Here is a 24,064-nt window from a genome sequence, read left to right as displayed (position 1 = left end):
GGCCTTGCGCGAACGGGAGGGGGGAGCCGTCCCCCCCCTCGTTTTTTTAGACTGAGCATGATGTCACATGCTATAGAATCCCCCATTGACCAGCTGTGTCAACCATCCGGCTGTGCTCCCCTCCCTACGCACCCCCCTCCGAGCTTCCCCTGCACGTGGCAGGGCATGGGAGGCCCAAAAGAGAAAACAAAAGCATCAATGGGCCATCAGCGCTCCTCTCACACCAAACCCAAAACACAGCACACCCCCCAGCTACTGGGGAGAAAGTTAACTCTGTCCCAGCCGGAACCAGGTCACACAGTTTGAGGTAAATCAATAAAAGTTGGACAAAACCATACTGCAGGAGCAGCAGAGGCAATGCTATTTTTAACCCAGACCAAACTGAGGAAACTCCTGTTTTCTGCCACGAGAAGCAAAGCTCTGCTCCCCACCCAAACCAGCCCCTTCTCCCTGCGTGCACCTCTTGCCCTGCCCAGGCAGCTTCTCTATGGATCGGTGGGATCTTGGATAAAGTGCTCATCTACACCGAAGCTACCAGCAACGTTTGTGAGGTTAGCAAGGCATCAGCTTAACCAGCAAAACCAGTAGCGGCTTACAGCAGATAGATTTTCAGTGACCAAGTAAAACTATCAACACAATGAAAACATAAGCCCCATTTTTAAAAAGGGAAAAGAGGACGACCTGGGGAACTATAGGCCAGTCAGCCTCACCTCTGTGCCTGGGAAGATCACGGAACAGATCCTCCTGGAAGCTATGCCGAGGCACATGGAGGAGAGGGAGGTGATTCGAGACAGCCAGCATGGCTTCACCGAGGGCAAGTCCTGCCTGACCAACCTAGTGGCCTTCAGTGATGGAGTGACTACATCAGTGGACATGGGAAGGGCTACAGATGTCGTCGATCTGGACCGCTGTAAGGCCTTTGACATGGCCCCCACAACATCCTTCTCTCTAAACCGGAGAGGTATGGATTTGATGGGTGGACTGTTCTGGTGGGTGAGGAATTGGTTGGATGGTTGCATCCAGAGGGTAGTGGTCAACGGCTCAATGTCCAGATGGGGATGGGTGACGAGTGGTGTCCCGCAGGGCCGCTCACTGTCCCAGCCACGGACTCCTCTTCCTCACGCTCCTCCTCAGCATGCACATGGCCATTTAAAACAGATTGGATAGGCTGGACTCTCATCAGCCGTGATGTTGACTCTCTTCTTGGAAAAGGCTCATTTTCAATTTACAGCTCTGTTGAGAAACTCAAGTGTTTTTCTCCCCAATTTAAGGAGACTCTTGCCAAGACATTCCAAGTTTTTAGATAAACCCACGCTCTCTGCCCTGTGCATCAGTGCTAAAGCTCTTCCATACTAGGGCCGTAAGAATCCCAAGCCACCAAAATATCTCTGTTTAAAGGAGAAATTCCCCTATACTATGACGCAGAATGGGAAGGAATTTTATCCTTAGGATAATTCTCAAAGGCGCTCTAACATTGTATTTTGCCTTACCACTATTTTTTCCCTGACAGCAGAGCCCATATTTTCTTATGTTGGTTATGGACAAAACCACGTTTTATCTGTGCATTCCCGTTCAAACCCAGCCAATTCAGCCAGACTGGTGTCACGTACACTGAGCTCCACAAGACAACAAAGTGCCTTCAGAGCTGCACTTGTAATGAGGGCAAGAAATAGAGACCCATTCGGGAGCTTCACAATTCAGGAGCAGATCTTCAATATAATCAGTAATCTTCAATACAGATCTTCAATCATCAGTAGGATGTGCTAAGACATGAACTTTTTTAGCTTGGTGGGTCATTTAGTTGACTGGAAAGTGTCACTGTTGAAGGATGTTCTTAAAAGGTATTTTGAAGATGAACAAAAAATAGTTTTTTGTATCAATCTTTCCCTCCCAACTCTTCAACAGCATATCAGAGTTGTTCATCAAATAACAGCACTAGCAGCTGGTAGGCAACTGGAAAGGCATCACATGCCTTCTGGATGTCTGTTCAGCACTGAATTTCAGTAAGCCAGGAAAAGAGGTTACTTCAAGCTCTAGAAAAGAAGTTTCTGAGCAGAACTTCAGAACAAGTCAATGGGAACGTGCTGTTGGTAGCTTTTGCCATTTCTACAGTGGCCGAGGACCACAGCTGAACCTTCCTGGGGCACAAGGATGAAGAAGCAAAGGCGTATTTCCCCCTTCAGAGGAGAATTAGATCAATCCTCTGCCAAGAAGTCCCACAAGGGCCACCTCCCACTTCTTGAGCTCCAGTTCAGTGCCCTCTGCAGAGGACAAACTGCACACCCTGCAGAAACATCACAAGCTGCTCTGGGTTAAGACTCAAGCTATGCTTAGTATACATGGTTTTGTGTTTCTTCCTATCTGGCTTTAGAGTATTAGTTAAAGTTCCCAGGCACATCTACTTGTTTACGTGGCTCTGCCCTCGGCAGCAGATCCCAAGGTCGTTCCCCACACAGCACATTCACAGCAGCCGGTGTTTGGACCTCCGGTGTGACCTGCTCTTCAGTGACACCCAGCAGAGACCTCCTGCCCTGGATGCAGCTCTGCTGCTCCAAGAGATGGATGTTGAGAAGGAATTCCTGTGTCCTTCTGGCTGTAAGAAAAAAATATCTTTTTCTTTGGGATATTTGGAGCGTGTCCAGAGAAGGGCAACGAAGCTGGTGAAGGGCCTGGAGCACAAGTCTGATGAGGAGCGGCTGAGGGAACTGGGGCTGTTTAGCCTGGAGAAGAGGACGCTGAGGGGAGACCTCATCGCGCTCTACAACTACCTGAAAGGAGGTTGTAGCCAGGTGGGGGTTGGTCTCTTCTCCCAAGTAACCAGCGATAGGACGAGAGGAAATGGCCTCAAGTTGCGCCAGGGGAGGTTTAGACTGGCCATTAGGAAAAACTTCTTCACTGAAAGAGTGGTCAGGCCTTGGAACAGGCTGCCCAGGGAAGTGGTGGAGTCACCATCCCTGGAAGTATTTAAAAGACGTGTAGATGAGGTGCTTAGGGACATGGTTTAGTGGGCATGGTGGTGTTGGGTTAACGGTTGGACTTGATGATCTTTAGAGGTCTTTTCCAACCTTAATGATTCTATGATTTCCAACCTGTAATGTAAAACTTCACAAAGCTCTGTGAAACCAGCTGTGGATTGGAGCCAGCTCCATGGTAGGCAGAGGGGAAATGCACTTTATTCTCTCTCTATGCCAAAAAGAAAGCAGGTCACATATCCGCATTACTGCCAGGGGAATGTGCCCAGTTTGGCACCATCACCTTGGTACTCTCTCAAGTGTTTGCCCTCCACATAGACACCAACTGATGTGATCACACTCGAAGCAGAAAAGCTCTTGAGCAATGCTTTCGTGCATTCCCTGAAGGCTGTCATGAGCACGTAGGCAAGAAATCAGGCTGCAGTCTTGAGGGTGCATCGTACCATTTCCAAAGACTTGGCTGCTTGCAAAAGTCTCCACGGCAGATTGACATCCTTGGGATCCTGGCATTTGCACAGGTCGCTCGTCACAGCACCCGCGAGCAGCCAGCATGCGTACCTGCGGCCAGGCTCCGCTTTCGGAGAAGCCACTGGGAACATAGCCGTCAGATTATATGGCAGCCAAATTAAGGTTCATCCTCCAAAATTACACTTAAAACTAATGAAAAATAGTTACAGCCCTTAAAAAAATCTTACTGCCAAAAAGCCCCACTGTTTTGTCATCAACATTCTTGAATGCTCTTCTCTTTCCGAGAAGACTCCTGTGTCTACAGAGGGCCTCTTTTGCAGCCCGTTCTCCAATGAGTAGTTTTACTGGAACCATTCCAATCTTTTCTGTGAGTAGAGGTCACATTCCTGAAGCTACAGTATTTTGCCCAAGTGCCTGGAGTTCAACTATTCACATGTAACACTTCAAAATTATTTTCTTCATTCTTCCCAGGCAACACTCCTAGATTTAGGTATCGCTGTGCAGGCAGGGAAGCATGGACTTTTACGTATAGCTCAAAGAATTCAAGAGGGTTGTAATTCCTCTGATTGCTTCCACTGTTTCAGCATGCTTTTTCCCCATCAAAAGCCAGGGTGAAACAACCTGATCAGCCTGGATGACAAATTCTAAGCGAGCTGGATCACCTTACACTCCTTTAAGAGGCTCTTCTTCCCCTCTAGGTACCAGATTTACACTGTAATTTCAGCGGGTGGGGATCCTGATGTACTTTCAGTATGAGTCAGACTGGGAGTAGAAACCACTGTACATTTCACTGCTCCCATATAATTAAATGCGGTAAATAAATAGGAAGTACTTATTTGAAATAAGACAACACACTCAAAACGAAGGGTGACCACTGTCGAGTACAGAAGGAGTGCTCCCATCCATTTTCCTCAGTTGGATGTTTTGCTCCTTAAAGCAGCAAAGTTCTGAGTGTAGGGAGGGGAGCTCTCACACGCCAACAGCAGCACAACTAAATGGAGTCAAGTTTTCCCAGAAATTCAGAAACTATTTTTTTGAACCAGTAATGACCATTAGAGCAGAACCGGAACTAAACAGACAAAACACAACATAAAAACAGTGCAGAAAGGAAACAAAACTGCATGGAAGCACATATGGCCGTGCTCAACTACACGTCAGCGTGCACTGGAGCCCACCTTGGAGAAGGAGATGCTGGTGTCGGACACTGTCACTTGCTCGAGCGGCTTCACCGCCACGTTGCAGGATTGTAGTAAGGCGAGGAGGTTTTTACCACCCAGGCCTTCACGTGGCACACCGCAAGTACAAATAACTAGCACGTCACCACCAAAGAGCAGGTCAAGTGAGCACGCACACATCTTTATGTGTAGCTTGGTAACGAGCCAGGCACTCATTCGAGCTATTAAGACGGGTTGGCAGGTTTGTTATGGTCGCTCAGGAAGGTGCTGACTCTGGTACACAGCACCAGCTGACTGTTGCACAGAAGCACAACAGCTAAAAAGAAAATCTTTCCTGAAATCCAAATGAGGAATAATCTTGCAGGAAAGACCAACAGTTGAATGCTCCAACTAGGTGGATGCATAAAACCTACCTTTCTTGAAGGTCATGGAGAGACTGTTCAGCTCTGTGGAGTCCCTCGAGGTCTTTCATCATCTTCTTCATGTGCTCCTTTGAATAGCGATTCTGGATGTAGGCAAACCAGCAGCCACCCACGCCAATGACAATGGACACCACCAGCATGAAGTCCTTCAGGTGATTGTGACGAGTTACTGGAAGAGAACCAGAGATACGACTGAATTCAAAAGAACACACGAATTAACTTCGCAATGCTTCACCCGCACCAGAGCTGGACATGAGAACTGAAGATAATGTTAGAAGGCATTGTGGCCCAGGTTTCACAAAAGGATAAAATGAGCTACATCGATATTTAAGGAAAAAAAAGAAGCTTGACAACATTTACTCAATTTGAATAGGGAAGCAAAAAAAAAAGGAAGATGAAATTCAAAATCTTATAGATATAATTTGCCTGGCAATACATGATACAGGAGAGCCTTCACATAGGAACCCCCAGAACAGCTGTGCTCTTTTAGGACAACACAGATAGCATTGAGTACGAAGATGTAAGAGCTAAGAAGAAAATAACTTTGTTGAAAAAATACGACTGTGATCATAGAGATGGGGCAGATCAAGTATCAAATTGTCAAGTTACAAAATTTTCCATCAGAATTACAACTCAATATGGAAACCCCCTTTTTCAACAGTTAGCAAAACACAGTTACTTAAAAAAACAGTGTGGATGTACGTGAGAGAACAAAAGTAATAAGTGGGCGTTTACGTGCTAAACAAAAAACAAAACCACAATTCAAGCAGAATTTTTTTACTGTTTACTAATTAGCAAATCCTCAAACAAGTATGTACCAAGAAAGCTAAAAATGAGAAAGAGCAGCTTAGTCAAGCTAGCTGCAACTAAATGTTCCAGTATCTACTGGTTTTAAAGTAAAAGAGGGTAGATTCAGACTAGATACAAGGAAGAAATTTGTTACAGTGAAGGTGGTGAGACACTGGCACAGGTTGCCCAGAGAGGTGGTAGGTGCCCCATCCCTGGGAACATTCAAGGTCAGGTTGGACGGGGCTCTGAGCAACCTCGTCTGGTTGAAGATGTCCCTGCCCATGGCAGGGGGGTTGGACTAGATGACCTTTAAAGGTCCCTTCCAACCCAAACCCTTCTGTGATTCTATGACCCCGCATGTTGCAAACCCCCAAGTACAACCTTCCACTTGCACTTCACACAGTACTGATTTCTTTTTGCTACCAGCACTACAGGTTTTACTCTAGGCGCTCCAATTTCCTATCAAGATCTACACGCATCAGAGAGAAACACGCAATTCCCAGCAGCACGGGGCGTACTCAGCCGTCCCATACAGCACGGACACCAGTGACCCAACACCGCTTCCCAGCACAGGCTCTTCTAAAACACACTGAAGTCCCGGAGGCTTTTACATTAGGCTTCCTGTAGATGTCTAAAGAGAAGTGTGAGCATGTGAAGAGGTGCTGATCCGAGAGCTAACGCTGTGCCAGCTCCAGCAGCCCCCAGATCTTCCACTTGACCGGCTCCAAGCAATGGTACTCGGATGGACAAGACCGACAGGAGAATTTAGGATGGCAGCTACAGGGGAAGCGAAAGAGCCATTACAGGCACAACCAGAAAACCTCTTTGCTTCACCTGAAGCAAGAGCAGGGGGTTTATAAACACAGAAATGTACGTACACAACCTGCCCCCTCCCCTTGCTGCCAGCCCTGAGAGCACAGAGCGGCTTCGGCAGGCTGGGGACAGCCAGGTCATCTCTGGGTTCAGAGGCAAGAGTAGCCAGGGAGCTGCCAACAGGCTACAGCCACGGAAGGACCCTTTCTTAGAGGAATTGCCAAAGACGGGCTATAACACAATCTCACAGTTACTCTAAAAGGAGTCAGAAATGCTATTTTCCTCAAACCGATGCAACATCCCTTCCTGTGCCTTGCACCTGGTCTGGAGGACACCTCAACTCAGCATGCGCGAGATGGGCTGCACCCAAAGCAGCACCCACTTTCACAAGAAAAACACCTCAGCGAGGCGAGTCCTCACTGCTGACCCTCGCAGCAATACCTGCCTGCCCATGGGGCAAACGGGTCACGGCAGCCCAGCAAGCACGAGCAGGACTCCCCGAAATGAGCTTCTCACTCACATGTCAGGCTGACGACGAGCCGGCATGGAGGGGTGTCCTGGCACCGGGAAGTCACAGTGGTGAGGAGAGTTTAAAACGGACGGGAATTGCACCCTGTCGTTTTCCAAAATGAGTGGATGTAGAAAAGCCAAAGACTAGACATTTCAAAGATGACAAAAGTTTACTGTCAATAGCCTTCTTTCATATAGGAATTTTAAAATACTTTAAGACAAATGAATGTCATAACCCATCACAGGCAAACAAATATTGGATGCATTTTGCAGGGGAGTGAACTGAAGCACAGAAGCAAGTGATGCTGTGCAGGACCAACCTGAGCAAGGACTGGATCTCTCCCCCTCCATCCCCGGGCACCTGGCAGCTTTGGCGCAGGGCTGGAAGCAGCCTTCCTGCAGGAGAAGCTCTTGCTGACGCTGGAGGCAGCAGCCAATGTGGCCATGCTGTTTCCAGCTCTTTCACATATTCCTTGATTCACGTGCACGTGTTTGGAGACGACAAGACAGAGCCAAGCTGGGCAGACGCCAGCTCCCACAGCCGGGACCGCGGGACCGAACCAGCCCCGGGTCTGGAGGGGCCACTGCACAGCCGAGTAAGCTCCCAGCTGGGAAGAGCTCGGTTGCCATCTCTGCTGGGGTTCTTTCTGCGCACCGCAGATGAGCTTACGTAAATGGATTAAGCATAAAATCCCACCTGGGTTGCAACTTTCCCAACACCTTTCGTTTCGGGACTGTCAGGGGACGGGTGAACATTTACGCAAGGCACCGCTATGCTGCACTTGCCAGATGATTTCCGTCGCGTCCCTGAGAAACCGGCTCCTTCATCTTATGCAAAATCCTTCAGCTCTTTGTTTCCAGTTATGACGACACGTTGACTGCTTTCTCACGAACCAAGAAGCGACAAGATGCCTCTGATGCTCTCACTGCAAGGAGTTTCTCCAAAAAGCCTTCCCATCTTACTTGAAGTTTTAGACTTTAAAAACTTATTGCTTATACGAAATTTGAAATGGATCTCTACCAACAGAATTTTGACACCATTTTAATAATTTTAGTAAGTAACATTACTGCCTTCCCAGCATTATAATATAAATCAAAGAGCCCCCCAGGGCCTCAGATTCATCTTTGCTACCTTAAAATATAATTAACAAACATTATTTTTTGGGAAAAAAATCCTTCCCTCAAAATGACATACACATAGCAAATTTAGGGCTTTCACTTCCCTTCCTTTTAATTTGTGCAAGTGTTTAAAGGCTTTTCCAATATATTAAGATACATGCTGTTTGTAATGCTTGGGTCTAAGCATCAGCTTTGCACAACGCGAGGGAGAATTGCCAACTGGCCTTTTCAACTTGAAATTTGCATTTATCACAACACAGCGAAGTTAAGGCTCTGAAAGACCACGTCCGAAGTCTCTTACTAGGTATACTGAACTATGGTAAAATCCCCAGCAGGCAGTAAAGAGAGAAAGAACTACATAAAGGCACCGTGGTGGTTCCTTCAAATGGAAAGGATTAAGATATGACCACTCTGTTCCCCAACAAAAAATTAATATGTTCATTTCTAACTCGGATACACACTCGGCTCCACTCAGCGCTCGTGTTCTCTCAATTTTGTGAGAAATCCCAAGATGTGAAACACAAAGGGTGCACAGAACAGCATAAGAATCCGAACTCTCTTCTCCAGGAAACTCAAGAACCAGGTAAATTACAAGAGGAACAGAGACTTCACCTTGTAAGAGGAGGTTTACAGACAGTTCTCAGGCTGTAGAGAAATAATTGGTGTCAGGTGTCTTGTCAAAACCTCTAATAAAAAGTAAAAAAAAAATTTACTTCCATCATTTGAAGGGATGAGGACTTTCATAGCTGAGGCAGGAACAATATTTATTGTAACCCCCAAATCTCTTTATACCCTCGTGAAACAAAGTACAGGAACACAAGACGTTTGCTTTAACTCATCCCCATGAATCTTTATTTCAGTCAAGACATAAGATGCAGAAACTAAAGGTTTTGCAGGTATGCAAAATGTCATGAAGCGAGGATGAAAAAGTGGAAAAGGAGGATGCTGACGTGTCTTAATCAGGTGAAAAAGATTGCTGGATTTGATACAATTCAGTATTTGGGGGAAGGTGGGCTGGAATTATGTTTTTACATTCTTATGCATCTTCAATAAAGGATCTACTCAGGATTTTCTAGCAAAGGGGGAACAATAGCGGGGACTGTAAGAATCTCTCCACCAGACACAGATGATAGGTTAGATCAACACTTTTTTTCACATACTGAAGCTATCACATAACTGATACAGGGATTCCTTAACAGTTCTGTTACAAGCCACAGACAGAATATTCTGGTACTATTGAGAAGAATACAGATACACACACACAAACATAAAAGATTTGGCCAAAGTGAACCATTCCTAGTTGAAGGCTTTAGATGAAGCATCGCATAAAGGCATGTGCAGCCTCAACCTAAGGAATATATTGCCTATGCCTCGGGGGCAGACATGAACTGAAGAAGACACAAGCCTGCAAAATACAGCAGAGCAAAGCAGAGATCACACTAAGCTACACTGAAAATTGAGGGATAGAAGAATAGATGTGTTACAACAGGGCATTAAACCTGCAATTAGGAAAAAGCCTTGTATTAGATCTTGGTTTTCTCATTTATTTATTTTAAGCAAAGAACAGCTGATGTGCCATAACTGTGAAAAGAAGAGGCTTTTAAAGGTCGGTTCCCCCCCAGCAGCAGATGACAGATGCATATGCTCCGACTCCTTTGACTGCATCGTACGGGACACATCGCACGGAGCTCACCTTTATCGTGTCAAAGTGCCGGAGTCTGACCCCGGTTATGGCACCAGACTCCATCCCATGACTCTTTCTGACCAGAACCCATCTTTGGTTTCTCTGAGTGAAATAAATCTGGAAGCACGTTAGTCTAACAGGGCCACCCTCACTCGCAGAAAAATGATTTCTGGAGTGACTCAAGTGGGCTGCTGCTGCCTGTGGCTGGTAGGAATTGCTCTGGTTCACGGAGAGCCAGAAATGAAGAATACACATAAGCCAGCACAAGAAGCAGAGGTAAAGCAGCACAGTATCCTAGCTTAACAGAAATATACTGGTGTGATGTGACGGGCATTCTGCATATAGAAATCTGAGATCTTCTGGAGCAGACAGACTGCTTGAAGAATACAAGGAAAACCCAGAAACATGACACACACACATCTTCAGTGAGGTTGGCTTTTTTCTGTAGCTGCATTTAGGCAAAAGGCTGGGCCCAAGAAGCCAGTGCGGTACCCGAGGTGGTGGCAGGCAGGGACTGGAGCCACCCAGCGTGTTCACCCCGAGAGCATCACAGCTGCTGAGTCAGGGTATAAACAGACTTTCCCATCATGTCTGAGAAATGTTTTCCAGTTAACGTATGATGGACATACAAACTCTGGATGATGCAGCACATCCTCCTTGCTTTCAATACAAAATGTGGCTATGAAAAGAGATGCCACCCAGAGAAACATGAGAAAGCCTAGGGACTCTTCGGTGCCGCAGGCTGGCCAGTTAAATGACGTCCCACTTCACCGTTTGTCACATATTTCCAACTGGAGCCTCCAGCTGAAGCAGACTGGCATCTCGGCATGTTCTCCTGCACAAGCCTCCCACTATCCTCCCTCTGCGTGGGTTTTTCTCCCCGGGGGTGGACAGATGAATAAAAGTGCTCACATTACTACCTGCAAACCAGTGCTCGCAAGCAGGCGTGTTGCATGTGAAATGTAAAACACTCACGGATTTCCTATGAAGGCAATTTAAGCTACTACTCCATCCTGTCTCTGCACGGCACTTGGGGGTGAAGGCGGCTGGTCGCCCCAGCTCACCTCCAACAGCAGCAGCAATAACTCATTAAACTACAGTACTCGCATTGCTTAGGTCATCTCTCCCCAACCTCATACTGCTTCGCTCCATTTTCTGCTTCCTGACCAACTTTTTAGGCGGCATTAAACTTCAGACTGATGACAAACAACACATCATCGTAAAGCTGGACCGAGTGCAGCTGGTGCAAAGCAGCAGCAGCAGATAATGGCTAGCGGGGCTCAGGCTGCAGCTGGGTACGGGACCTGCTCCTGTTCTCCAGGAGCAGTGCAGGAGCAGCCATGCGGCTGCCAGGGAAACCCCCCTCAATTTAACCCTCAATTCTTGAAGCTAAGGAATAATCACCTCCCATTTGTCGGAAACAAATGAATAGGGTTTCAGCAGAAATTGGTTAAATAAAAATTATGGCTTAGCAATATTTAAGGTATTTAAAAGACATGTAGATGTGGTGCTTAGGGACATGGTTTAGTGGTGGACTTGGCAGTGCTAGGTTAATGGTTGGACTCGGTGATCTTAAAGGTCTTTTCCAACCTAAATGATTCTATGATTCTATGATTTATAGAGTGAACATAATCTACTGCTGAAAAATAATCAATGCCATCTGTCACTTGAAGTCTTTAATCAAGAAGCAGCGATGCTTCTCAGCTATTGCTCTTCCCAGCCCACCAAGCACTTGATTGCTGTATTAATAGCTTTAATGTAAACAAATAATGCAAACATGTAATGCCAGCTCAGGAAGGAAATCCTGCATGTTGTGCGGGGGATGTAATGGCTGTTTGCACTGCTGAAACACAAATACTGCACCAATCTCTTAGATGCACAAATGTAAGAAAGAGGAGAAATAGCATCCTTGTTCAAGATAAGCTCTCCTGCAAACTCACAGACACAGGAGCAAGCAAGCTTTTCCAGGAGCTACACTTCTTTTCAGAAGCAGATGAAGTAGCTTGGCACCACCTTGAAACCTGACCCGGACTGGTTTTCAGTGAGTCAAGCTGCTCCACTTAAAATCCAGGTAGTGCCTCTCTCCTCCAGCCCATCAGTCGAACATTTTGGTCTCAGCCCTTTGCAAGAACACTTCTGCTGCAACTCGGTAGTGTTTTCCCAGCAGAGACAGGTCCTGCCACTGGAGCGGGAGCAGAGACTGAGAGCGTCCTTCCCCCCGCAGCACCCCGAGACCAGCAGCACCCCGAGCAGTGACACAAGGGAAACCCAACCTGCCCGCCCACCCAGCCTGGAGCCAAAGTGGCAAAGCCAGCACCAGGAGGCACTGCTGGACTGACGGATGGTATATGTGGGGTACAGGGAGCTCCCCTGCATGTGGGATGACCAAAGGGGTGACAGGTGGACGGGGTGGCTCACCAGGGTCACTGATTGTGATAGGACGAGCAGTAACAGTCTTAAACTGAAAGAGGGTAGAATTAGATTAGATACAAGGAAGAAATTCTTCACTATGAGGGTGGTGAGGCACTGGAACAGGTTGCCCAGGGAAGTTGTGGATGGTCCCTCCCTGGAACTGTTCAAGGCCAGGTTGGATGGGGCTTTGAGCAACCTGGTCTGGTTGAAGGTGTCCCTGCCCATGGCAGGGGAGTTGGACTGATGATTTTAATGGTTTCTTCCACCCAAACCATTCTATGATTCTATGATCACAGCCAAAATACACGTGTCACATCAGCAGAGCTGGGGCCAACAGGGAAGGGCACCTGGGGGCAGGCTGTTCACTTGGGAGGTGGAAACCTGAAGACGTACGGTAAAGCAAATCGCGAGATAGGGGGGGCTGGGGGGGGCTGCCCAGCAGCCCTGCACCGGATCTGCATGGGGGAGGTACAGCGATGCTGTCCCCATGACCGCAATGCAATGGAGGGGCTTTCCCCCATGGGAGGAGAGGGACAGGACCCTTCTCCAAACGTTCAGCAGACATCCAAGCACCTTCTCCCCTTATCTTCACTAACACCGCCATGTGATCCATCATCTAATGCGCCACAGAAGAGTTCAATCATTCTTTGAAAACATTTATTCATAAATTCAACACTAAAGAAATAAACAAGATTAATACTGGCCCCGTTTCCCATTGCGCATGGATTATCACAACATCCTCTTCCTAAGGAGCAGATTCTGGCAAGTTGCTGCGGATACGTAATTTTGAATCCCTTTTAATTCGTGTTTTGAGAAGACTGCTAGGCTGACTTGTTCAAGACGGTTTGTTTTCCACCCACCCACAGCTCTTATAGCTTTTCTCTCCTTTACAGTTTCCTCCACCATTGCCATGACCTGCTTTGCCCAGCACGCTGCCAGCACAGCCGCCTCCCCAGCCACGCAGCATAATGCCCTAATCTAAGGCAAGTTTAGGTGTTGCACAGAGAAATACCTGCCAGTCCCACCTCAAGCTGATTCACACCCTACTCCTGTTCCCAGAGCCAGCCGTTCTTAGCTGCATCACACAAGCACTTAAGAAACAACCTTCCTCTTCAGCAGCTTTTGCTAAAGACAGGCAGATTTTTTTTTGGGAAAACTCAGCTTGGATATGAACTTCCTAGAACTTTTCTTTGTAAGATAAGGTTGACCAGAAGAATTCAAGTGTTCATTCCTAGGAAGAAATGTATGGGTAACAAAGGCTAAATTCAGCCAAGCTGGCTTTTCTCTGCAGGTCTTCTCCAAAGAGAAGTGAAGGGCTCCCCAGACCACAGGAGTAATTTGGCTGCTTTGAGCAAGGAACTTGCCTCTTCCCACCAACCACAACCAGCACCAGGGCTCCCATCTCTAACGTACACCTTGGTCACTCCCTCCAAGTGATTCAAAGAATGAATCCTAGAATCATAGAATCATCAAGGTTGGAAAAGACCTCTAAGATCATCGAGTCCAACCACCAACTCAACACCCACCATGCCCACTAAACCATGTTCCTAAGCGCCTCATCTATATGTCTTTTAAATACTTCCAGGGATGGTGACTCAACCACCTCCCTGGGCAGCCTGTTCCAAGTAACAGTAAATAAAAATCCAATTCATCTGAAACTTAACTATTCTACCCACTGTTTGCATGCCTTTCTATGCTGTGAAAGCTCTTGGGGTATTTCCGATTCAGCCCGCGGTGCCGAGCATGTCACCTTGCAGAGCAGACAGACAGGAGGATGAAGTCCTGCACTTTCCAAATGGAAGATAAAGAGGAGGGGGGAAAAAGGACAAAAGAAAAAGTACAGCTCTTACATTTTGTACTAAACTTCACAAAAAAAACCCAGTATTTGCCACAACTACTGATTGTTTTTCCACAAATGTAGCTCTCAGTACTATTAACCTACTCAAAAATGAACAGCATAAAGCATGTTCATCAGCAAGGAAGCGGGGTTTCCCTGGGAGGCATTTCACAAAGTCCCTTTCAAGAACACGTACTGTGTCACTGTGCATGATGCCACCCCCCATGCATGCCAAGCCACCCCAAAACAAACCAACCAGCCAACCTCGTATTTCCAAAATTGCTAATAGAAGTGCCTGGAATTTGGCAAATGAATGTTTATCGTTTCAAAACAGCTTAAATTGCGTTTTACTGAAAACCTCGGAGGAGTCCTGTCAGAGTCTGCTGGGAGAGGCACTGGAATGCACAGAGCGAGGTGACTGCTCACACGCCGAGGAGCGTGCAAGGCCGTTATCGTTGTACCAGCCGTTTCACACATTAACGCTGCCATGACACAACCATCTAAAGTTGGATGCAACATGTCTCCAGGGCTCAATTAATATCTCTTATTTCCTTCCAAGCGCCAACACAACTGAAAGGATTCATTCAAATCCCAGTTACTGCATCTACTTCACAGACTGGGAAATGAGGTCATAGCAGAGTGATGCACCCACAGCCACATGTGTGAGCCTGGCCCACGCACTGCACGCTCCCAGCCTGATACATCCAAGCCCAAAAATTATCTTTTCCAATACTTAGTCTATGCATGCCGTGTACCTCTGGTACAGCTCCATCGAACACCCTTAGTGCAGGAATCGCACTTTGTTTGATCTACATGGCGTACACCGTTGCTACACATGATCATGAGTGTCAGGCACTACCAACGTACCAGTCTAAAAAAGACACGGGAACTCCGTCAATCACTGAAAATCACGCAGGATTTGTCAGCATGAGGAAGCGGATTGAACCATTCCTTCTGTGAGCAAAAGCCATTGAGAATAACTGCTGCAGAAGAAGTCACTCTTCTCCAGGGTAATGAGTGCCTTTCCAAGGCAGAGTAGTTGGAAAGACTGCAAGTAACGACAGGAGAGGTGTTCTGGCATAAAATACCTTTTCCTGGGATAGTTCTTGTCTTGGCAAGCACAGGCCACCCACAGAAGAACTAAGCTGGGCCGCCCTGCCCTGCAGCAGTTATTCTCGCCAGCCCCAGGCTCCCCGCACGGCGCAGGTCAGAAGAACCAGGGGACGTTCAGCTCTCCGACCTGCTGCTGCAATCACTGTCCAAAGACCTACGTCAAGCAGAAAAAGATGGCGTTTTTCATGCGTAACATCCGCCCGTCACCGCTGCCTGCGCAAGGAGGGACGGGATCGGTCTCTCCCATCACAGCTGGCATCGGTTTCTCCCTCTGACTGCCTGCCAGGGCTTGTGCTCCTACAGCGTGTAGGCTGCCGGTGGGGTGACCCTTCGGGGTGTTATATCATCAAGGCAACACAAGATAATCTTTATACTCTCAATTTTCTTGCTGCTTTTCAACTTGTCGTATCAGAACTTCATGTTATTTTAGCTATTTAGCGCCTGTATCTAACACCCCGTGACAGAAGCCAACTGTACAGCGAGGCTCTGGAGCAGAGGTTTTATAGCCGAAGCTCAGATTGTTTGCGTCCACTTTATTGCAACTTAAATCAGGCTGCATTTCTCCCTCGCCTGCACATGGGCTGGCACAGCCCGTTCTCCCTGCTCGCGTGTGGCCTCTTCTGCTCTGCTGCTCCTGTGCTGCTTCACCCCTTCGCTCCCAGCACCAGCAACCACGACCAGACAAACCTGGGCATGTGTTACGCTTGCAAAAGCTGCGGGAAAAAGCAACATACAGCAGGGAAAACTGATTTTTATACTTTTTTTCTTATCTTTTTAGGGCAAAGAAGGAAAAACGGACACAATTTTGCCAAAGCCAGTAGTTGTTATGCATTGATTGCAAGACTATTAATCTCACATCAGGTTTGCAGCACTGCCTTTGTTTTATGTTTTCTTTAAAACATAAGCAAGGTAAAAAACTGTGCAATAGTAAAAACTTAACAGTAACCTCAGGTGTCTTAAGCAAAAGAGTCCCACCATGAAAGATACAAATTCAAAGCCTCAGTTTTTAAACAAAAAGTTTCAAGGTCTTACTTTGGGAATAAAACCAGCATGGATTACTAGAAAATCAGCAATTTTACAGCAACTTACATAAGCATTTATAAATAAGAGAGAATCTACATACTCAGTAAATTCTACACCAGTTGTTTATGTTAAAGTTGAAATATCAGAAGAAACACACATAGGAATTACTAACTTTTTAATTTCCCTATGTGAATTAATTGGATCAGTGATGCTGCCTTCCTTGTTTACTAGCAGACGTTTTCAGACACAAGACAGGGAAGAAGAATCACCTCAGGGTACAGTTGTGGGACAGGCACTGTTCCCCCTAAAGCCGGCCTGGTGGCAGCTGCTGTAAGCATGAGAGCATGAAACAAAATACAAAAATGCCTCCGTTCTTAAAAAACCCAAACCAAGCTCGATAAATTCACCTGATGGCACCTGTAATTGTTCTGTCTATACCAAGCTTCAGTCTATACCAAGTTCAGTACTTCTCACAGTACTCGAACACTCTCTTTTGTTTGCTAGTGGACCCACAACATAATTATGTAAAGAAACTTTTATAAACGTGCTGATTTTCACCAGCAATAGGACGCCGTAAGACCAGCCAGATTTCTTTGTTACCCCCCTCCTTGGCTTTTCAGGTTCAGAGCTATTGCTCCTTAAGGAGTACCAAAACGTAAAGCCCCAGCTTTTTGACCAGGTGCTGCTGGCACATGGACTGAGAAAACTATATGATAACGCTACATAAAAGTCTATTAATGGGACAGAGCTGCTTTTCTGTCTATGTGCAGGTAATCTCAACACAATCCAGTTAACTGTAAATATTTGAAGTGGATGGTAAATCTCACAGCGATAAATTAATCTGGTATTTGGTTAAGAAATTCTATTGCTTTAAACAAATAATGATTCAGTGGATCTCAAAGTACTTGTCAAATATGCTTTTAATTATAATAAAGGGAAACAAGTTGGCTATATTGGAAGCTATACCAAAGGAAACATGGCTTCATCCACCCCAGAGAGTGGGCACCAAGGAACAGACACTTAATGAAAAGCAAAAAAGATCAGTTCGTTCAGAAGTCTCCAACAAGTGCCACCTCCTGTCTGGGAAACATCTCCTCTTCCAGGCACCCGGTCCTTGTGCTTCTGTTAACCCACGCACAGACATTCAATAACTAAAGGGTAACGCTCAGGATGACAGCTAACGATGACTGCAAACGAGAAGGGCTAGGGGAACGGGCAGAGACCCCATCCCACAGCGCTGCAGGACCCACACAGACAGCCCGGTACGGTATGGGAGGCACCGGGGTGCACCAAAAACAGTGCGATGGGCGTCAGGGTGCTCGGCTGGTCCCTGGGGGGGCTGAGGCCGAGGGGTGCAGCGCTGCCTGGTGCCGGGCAAGCTCCCCCCAGCAGAGCCCAGGGCAGGTACTGGCCGGGCAGCAGCTTGGCAAACTGCCATGGCTTGTGCCTAGCTGTGAAACAAGCTACGTCTGGTGGACTCCTGTCCTTGGAAGTGGAGCTACGGAAAGCTCTCCTGAAATCCCACAGGCAACATACAGGTCCCACTTCAATGGCCTTTGGAGAGGTGGCCAGGAGAAGTCGCCAGGAGGGATAACTCAGTGCATAGCATTTTGTCTGTCTTTTAACCCCGGACAGTACCACAGTGGTACCTTGAACCATCTGTCAGGAGACATATGTCTCCATCACTTGAGAGTTACAAAGAATAAAAATTTAAATTCACTTTTCACCAAAAATATCTATTGTTTTGAATTTACTGCTTGTTTTCTTAAATTCCCCTCTCCTGTTTCACCTGAAGTTGTGTTACTTTGTGCTGGACAAATTCCTGAACCACAAGAAAAGGACACCAATGGGACACAGACACAGAAGAAGCATCACTTCATCTTGCTTAGATTATAATTTTACCATACTCCTTCGCACTTGGATTAATTACAGAGCTGCAACCCTGCAAGTGAGCAGACCTGTTTGAAGAAGGAAATGGCATGTCTGGAGTCTGGCGTAGGAAATCAGACCTTGTGGGACTTCAGGAGTCTACTGATCAACAAGGATCATCAACTACCCAATGCCTGCTGAAGCCTCTGCAACAAATTACAGGAGACATCAGAGAACAAGCTGTCTAGCCCCGGGATGGGAAAAAGCTTCATCCAGCTTCCTGCGGCAGTGAGGAACCATACCTTCGTAAGTGTGCTATAATCCCCACCGACAATGAGATGTCTCCGGTTTTATGAGCCTGCAGGAAGCAGTCACGGGGCTCCAACCTAGGCTGATTTTATTTTAATGCTTTTATACCTGCGGTGAACAGAAAGTAGCTTCAAGAGAGAAGAAAAACCCTTGTCAAGAGAGAAGACAAACCCTTGAAATCCTGCACCTGTGAGCCACATCCCACTGCCAGCAGCTTCCCTCTCTCAACAGCAAAGATCACAGGAGACCACTTCCACTGACCATCTGAAAAGAACCATAACAGGAACGTATCTGAAACCACTAAATCTATCACTGCGCGAACACTGCTTCTGCAGCTTAAAAGGTCACCAAGTACTTCCCGAAACTGCTGACTGCTAATGGCTGTTGAAAACTGCCGTTTCGCAATCCATTCCTCAAGGAATCCGTTTTAGATAAACAACTTCTCACCATACACCGCAGTATGAACCGGAGACAAATCCACTCAGTTAACCAGAAAATAGCAAATATTACCTTCTAAAAACTGTTAAATCTCTACTTCAGCTAAAAATTCAAAGCGTATTTCCTGTACTCACATACCCAAAACATATGCAGATTGCAGAATCTGTAACAAACCCTTACTGATCTGAAACAACCCGATCAGGACGGTTCACTGCACACTTTCATCTGCGTGACCGGAGGAGGTTCATATTCCTGTGCCACGACAGCCGCATGCCAAAAACAGAGTACCTCAGACACAGAGAATGGCCATTAATCTCAAACCATTACACGTAATTTACTTTGCCATTTACAGAGCATCCAAGAACTGCCTGAAAAACTCCCCCTCCAAGCACAGGAGTTACAGGGCTCAAGCCTTTGTCGGGTGAGCGGAGACAGCAGGCACTCACCCACCATGTCTCTGCCATCCCCGTGCAATGCCACTGACTGACCGAAAGCTTCACTTGTAACATAGGCCAAGTATAAACACAAAAAGCAACCTGTGCCTGAATGAATATATGCTTTTTAATAATTGGAAGCAAAAAAGGCTGATTGTATAACATAGGCTTCTAATTCACTTACCTTATATCTCTGTCAAGCCTCATAAATTCCACTTGGTTTACTCTGCACAGTCAGTTTTCCCAAGATTTGCCTCACTGCACCTTTTCTCAGGAATTTGGACACAGATTGAAAACAAGAAAAGACTGCACTAACAGTCAGACTTCAAAAAAAAAAATTGAAGAAATAATGGAAGCTCCTTATCACTTCCCAGTGGCCAAGTGCTGGGCAGCCCGGGGGGGGGGAAGGCTGGAAGAAAGCCAAAAAAGCTCAACTTCTCCATTCGATTGTTAGCACATCCATGTCCCGCAGAGTAAAGGTACATCCCATCCGCTATTCCAGCAGCAGACAGTAGCAGATGCTTAAAAACCCGTGTAAAGAACAGAGGTAGCACAAAGTGGTATTTTCAATGGGCAACCTCCAGCTGTCAGCAATCAAAGCTGTGGGAGTTCCTGGCCCAGAATTTGCACCCAGACTATTGCATTTGCACCATGGTAAGACAGTACCCCTTCGCATTCATTTTAAACCTCCCACACGGGGGCTACAAGACAACTAAAAGGTAAAGAGAAACACTGCTAAAGAGGGCTCAAATCTCGTACAGGCAACACAGTCTGCCTTAAAAATCCATCTCGTCCGCACGATGCCAAGCAGAAACAGGCCCTGATCAAGCAAGGTTTCTGTTCACCTCACAAAAGCATCTAAAGCTCATGAGAAGGACATGAGTAAGAGCGACAGAGACAAAAGTACCTGTAATAAAGAGGCAGCAGACATGAGCCAGACAGAATGAATGCAAACGGAGCACCCTGAGCAGCGCCGAGATAAGCATCAGAGGGCTTCGAGATCGCGCCAACAGATGCCTATAATCAGCATCAAAGGAACTCAGTCCCTCGTTCCCATCCATCCTAAATGCCTTCTCATCCAGCCCACATTGCTATTTTCCTCGTCCAGAGGCGGGTAATCTGCAGCCTGAGTCACCGGCGGAGCCCCAGGCCTCCCCAGCAGCAGCTTCCCTCCGAGCAGGCGCGGTGGCTGCCCTCCAGCAGATCCCCTTCGGGATGCAAACCTCACCACGAAGTCAGCACCACAGCGAGCAGGAAGGACGGGAAGGTTTTACCCTACGGACACAGGAGATCCCAGCAGGACAGGGGGCCCATACCCCTGCGAGCGGCCCGTCAGAGATGGAAACGCAAGCCCAGCAGGCAGGATGCCTCGGGCTACAGAGCTGCTCCGATAAATCCAGAGGCAACCTGTTCCTGTTTCAAGGAAATTATACCAGGGACAATTTACTTAGGTGAGGCTGCGTAGGGCAAAGTTTGGTTCACACAGATCTATCTTTGCTGTTCAATACTGAGCAGACACAGATCCTCTTGATGAACAGCCAAAGGACTTTGAATTTTGGTACTTACAGAGAGGGGGCCCAAACAGCACTGTGTCCAGAGCTTTCAGCTGCAGCTTCTGCCTGTGGCTTCGATCTGTCATTTTCAGAACACTTCCCATCATGGTAGCGTTGTTCACTGCTAGCCTGTAAAAAAAAATTATATTAAAAAAAAAAGAAGTCGGCACGGTCATATCCATCTGGACTAATAACTGACCAAAAATCAGTAACATGGAGACTACAGGGGGAGAAATGCAATGAGCAGGACCTGAAAGCACCCTTCTTAGGCTATCAGGACAAATCAAATCCCTCAAATGTTGTCACCTCTGATATAGGATATCTCTATGAAAAAGTTAAGCAGCAGTGTCTTTGGCTTTACTCGGAGACAAAAGGAAAAACCAAGGCTATGCCTATTTCATTAATCCTGACAACCTAAGTTACTGATTTCCTATAAAAACTGATCTTTTGGTGTCCTACCAATCACTAATATTTTTTTTTGATCACACCTATATTGCTAGCCTTTGACATCTTATTTCATAGACCATAAGACCACGCTTCTCACTTGGAAGAAATGTGGGCACACCATGCACTGCCTCGAAAACCTTATTTTATTCCCAGTTAATCCCTCCTTTCTAGTCATTTTACAGACCCCTTTTCAGCAACAATAACCTTTACCCAAAAAGCTGCACTGAGTTTTTTCAAACCTGTTATGAGCTTAGGCCAACTCACAGCCAGTGTTTCTCTTGAGAACACAAGGCTTAAAAGGCTCCTTTGCTGGAGCATCGAGGGGCGTGAATTATCATCAGCACATACCAGAGCTGGGTGGTGCAGAGACACATAACCAGTAGCCCTTGAATGGGAACTTAAATGCTACTTAGATGCAACCCAGCAAGCAGACATGATACTTTGCTGAGGACGATGAACAATGACAGAGAAGCTCCATGACTGGGCTGTGGCTATGAAGGAAGGCTGAGGCAGAGCCAGGACGTAGCCTAGGTCTGCTTCGTTCCAGGTCAGGGTTTTAGCTCTAAATATGTCGCTCCAGGCGTAGGCAGGTGAAGTCTAGCGTACAAACCAGCAAGGACAGTATTCACGTCCACACAATTTGGACTGCAGCCTTTCCTTTCACCCACAGCAGATACACGCTCACTTACGGCTAAATCATTCCCTGCAGAGAGGGCTACAGCAAAGCCAAAGCCTCTAAACATAACCAAAGCGGAACAGGAATTAGACTTGGCTCTGTACAAGCCGAGGAATTGCACATGGTGTTACGAGCTGCCTCAGATCTGTTTTTTTCCCTGGCACACGTCCCAGAGGAACACAAGACAATGCAGTAAGCACTGACCTGGGCATGGCATGTCCACTCAGTTGCAACTTTCTGAAGGTCTCTTCGTACTGTGGCAGCTCTACGTAGGTAATGAGCCACTGAACCACCTCGTCAACTGTCCAATTATACACTGTAGGAGAGGTAGAAAACAAGCAAGCAGCTTAATATTTTTACTAAGCAACTAAAATCATCAAGCCAGCAACAACCGCATAACTCCATCAGACATACCTCATCCTATTGCCTTCAGCAAAGAAAAAATATCTGCAGAGTTTAAACACATTCCCATTAAGTATGCAGTGAGCTGGGGTGGGGACATTAAATCCTGTGGACTATTAGACAAGAATCAATCCCCCTGGGATACTCCAGGCAACCCTGCAGGTCCTCAGCCTCTACCTGTTTGCTTGTGCGATTTTTGCCTGTCTGTTCTATACATGACGGGCTGCTACAGATTCAGCGTAGACATGACGGGCCGCTACAGGTTTAGCCTTACAGACACCACCACACCATGCATAAGGACTGGTGCTTTCCCAACAACAGCCTCTGACAACAAAGTTTCACGGTGCTTGATTTTACACTGTGCTTCCAGCTCACGAAAGAAAAACATGCAATGAGGCCATCAGATAAAGGAGCAGCCTCAGACAGCGCTGGCGCAGATGATGCTTTACTGGCAGCCTTTTGCAATGTCACCAGAAGGGCCCAAGGCTGAGATCCTCAGAGAGGCAACACCCAAAGTGCTGGCAGATGATAAGTGAAATCTCTTCGTTTTCTATCACGCAAGTGATGTTGCTGTCTCCAAACTCCCAACAAAGTTTGTTCATCCTCACCACATGCCCAAACCCCTGAAAAACTGAATTCAGCTAACGTATCTGGCAACATGCTCTGAAAGCCTCACCCCCTCCTCCAGACCTGTGAGTATAATCAAAAAAAAGCGCAGTGGAGAAATGCTCTAAGAAAATGGTTGTGAACAGCTTGAGAAAGTGATTTGCGGCAGGAGGTGGAGCAGGCGCGACAGCCCAAGTGAACCAGGGGAACTTTTCTCCTTAACTGCCTCACCTGTGGACTTGCGGATTATTTTTGGAGCTGACACACAGCACCAAAGCCACAGATAAGGAAAACTTTGGAAACGAAGCTTCCACATTTGCTACTTAGTTTTGTCGTACTTATAGCAATGGTGTGAAAGCAAAGAAAATCACGCAACAGATTTTTTTCATAGGACAGAGGGAGGTTTGCTATGATTTAATTTAGCGACTTCTGTCTTTGCTTAGCATGGGCTGAGCTCTTGCGGCATTTATCCAGCCTCCAGCAACCCAGAGCGCTGTGCTGGACGTCACCCACCGCTGACAGTCACCACCTCGCACGCTTCTGGCCCAGCGTCCGTCGGTCTCTCCCACACGCCCTTTCCCACAGCCAAGTGGAGAAAAGGCCTGCTGGCTTTTACTGCTGGCTCCACGGGCCGCATGGCTCCCGAGTTCAGAGCTGCGCGGCACTTCTTCATGTCAACAATGAGTTGTCCCACAAATATGAGAAACATCTTCCAGCTCGCTCCAGCGAGCTAAATGCCTTCGACAGAAAGATGACAGAGCGAACAAGACAAGAGCCAAGCGCTGAGCAAAGGAGAGCAAGACTTGAAAAGAAGGTGTCACCTCCACGTAGGCTTGCATGATGACTCACAGAGGCAGGTTAGCAAACGCAAAGCCAGCAAGCTGCCCTCGCTTAAGGAAACTCGTAAACTAATGGTCACTGGCCCACAAACTGTGGGAAACCGATTTCTGTGCCCACAAGCAAGATGTTACAGCTGAGGCGGGCAGGGGAAGC

The 24,064-nt window shown here is 46.9% G+C and overlaps 1 protein-coding gene across 1 annotated transcript in view; it reads right to left on the bottom strand.

The window, feature by feature from the left end:
- Positions 1 to 23,744, bottom strand: part of STIM1 (stromal interaction molecule 1) — a gene marked incomplete at its 3' end in the record, with an annotated part of 37,531 nt that extends 13,787 nt beyond the window's left edge. The window contains exons 1-4 of the mRNA XM_009583821.1: positions 23,585 to 23,744; positions 22,268 to 22,379; positions 20,954 to 21,069; positions 5,029 to 5,206 (exon numbers count right to left, since the gene is read on the bottom strand). Of these exons, the coding sequence (XP_009582116.1) occupies positions 5,029 to 5,206; positions 20,954 to 21,069; positions 22,268 to 22,379; positions 23,585 to 23,744 (566 nt within the window). The remainder of the gene's footprint in view (positions 1 to 5,028; positions 5,207 to 20,953; positions 21,070 to 22,267; positions 22,380 to 23,584) is intronic.
- Between the last annotated feature and the right edge of the window lie 320 nt (positions 23,745 to 24,064).

Source organism: Fulmarus glacialis, unplaced genomic scaffold (assembly GCF_000690835.1).
Source record: "Fulmarus glacialis isolate BGI_N327 unplaced genomic scaffold, ASM69083v1 scaffold23758, whole genome shotgun sequence".
NCBI classification, from domain to species: Eukaryota; Metazoa; Chordata; class Aves; order Procellariiformes; family Procellariidae; genus Fulmarus; species Fulmarus glacialis.
The sequence above is the reverse complement of the archived record's forward strand: the minus strand, read 5'-3'. Positions and strand labels throughout refer to the sequence as shown.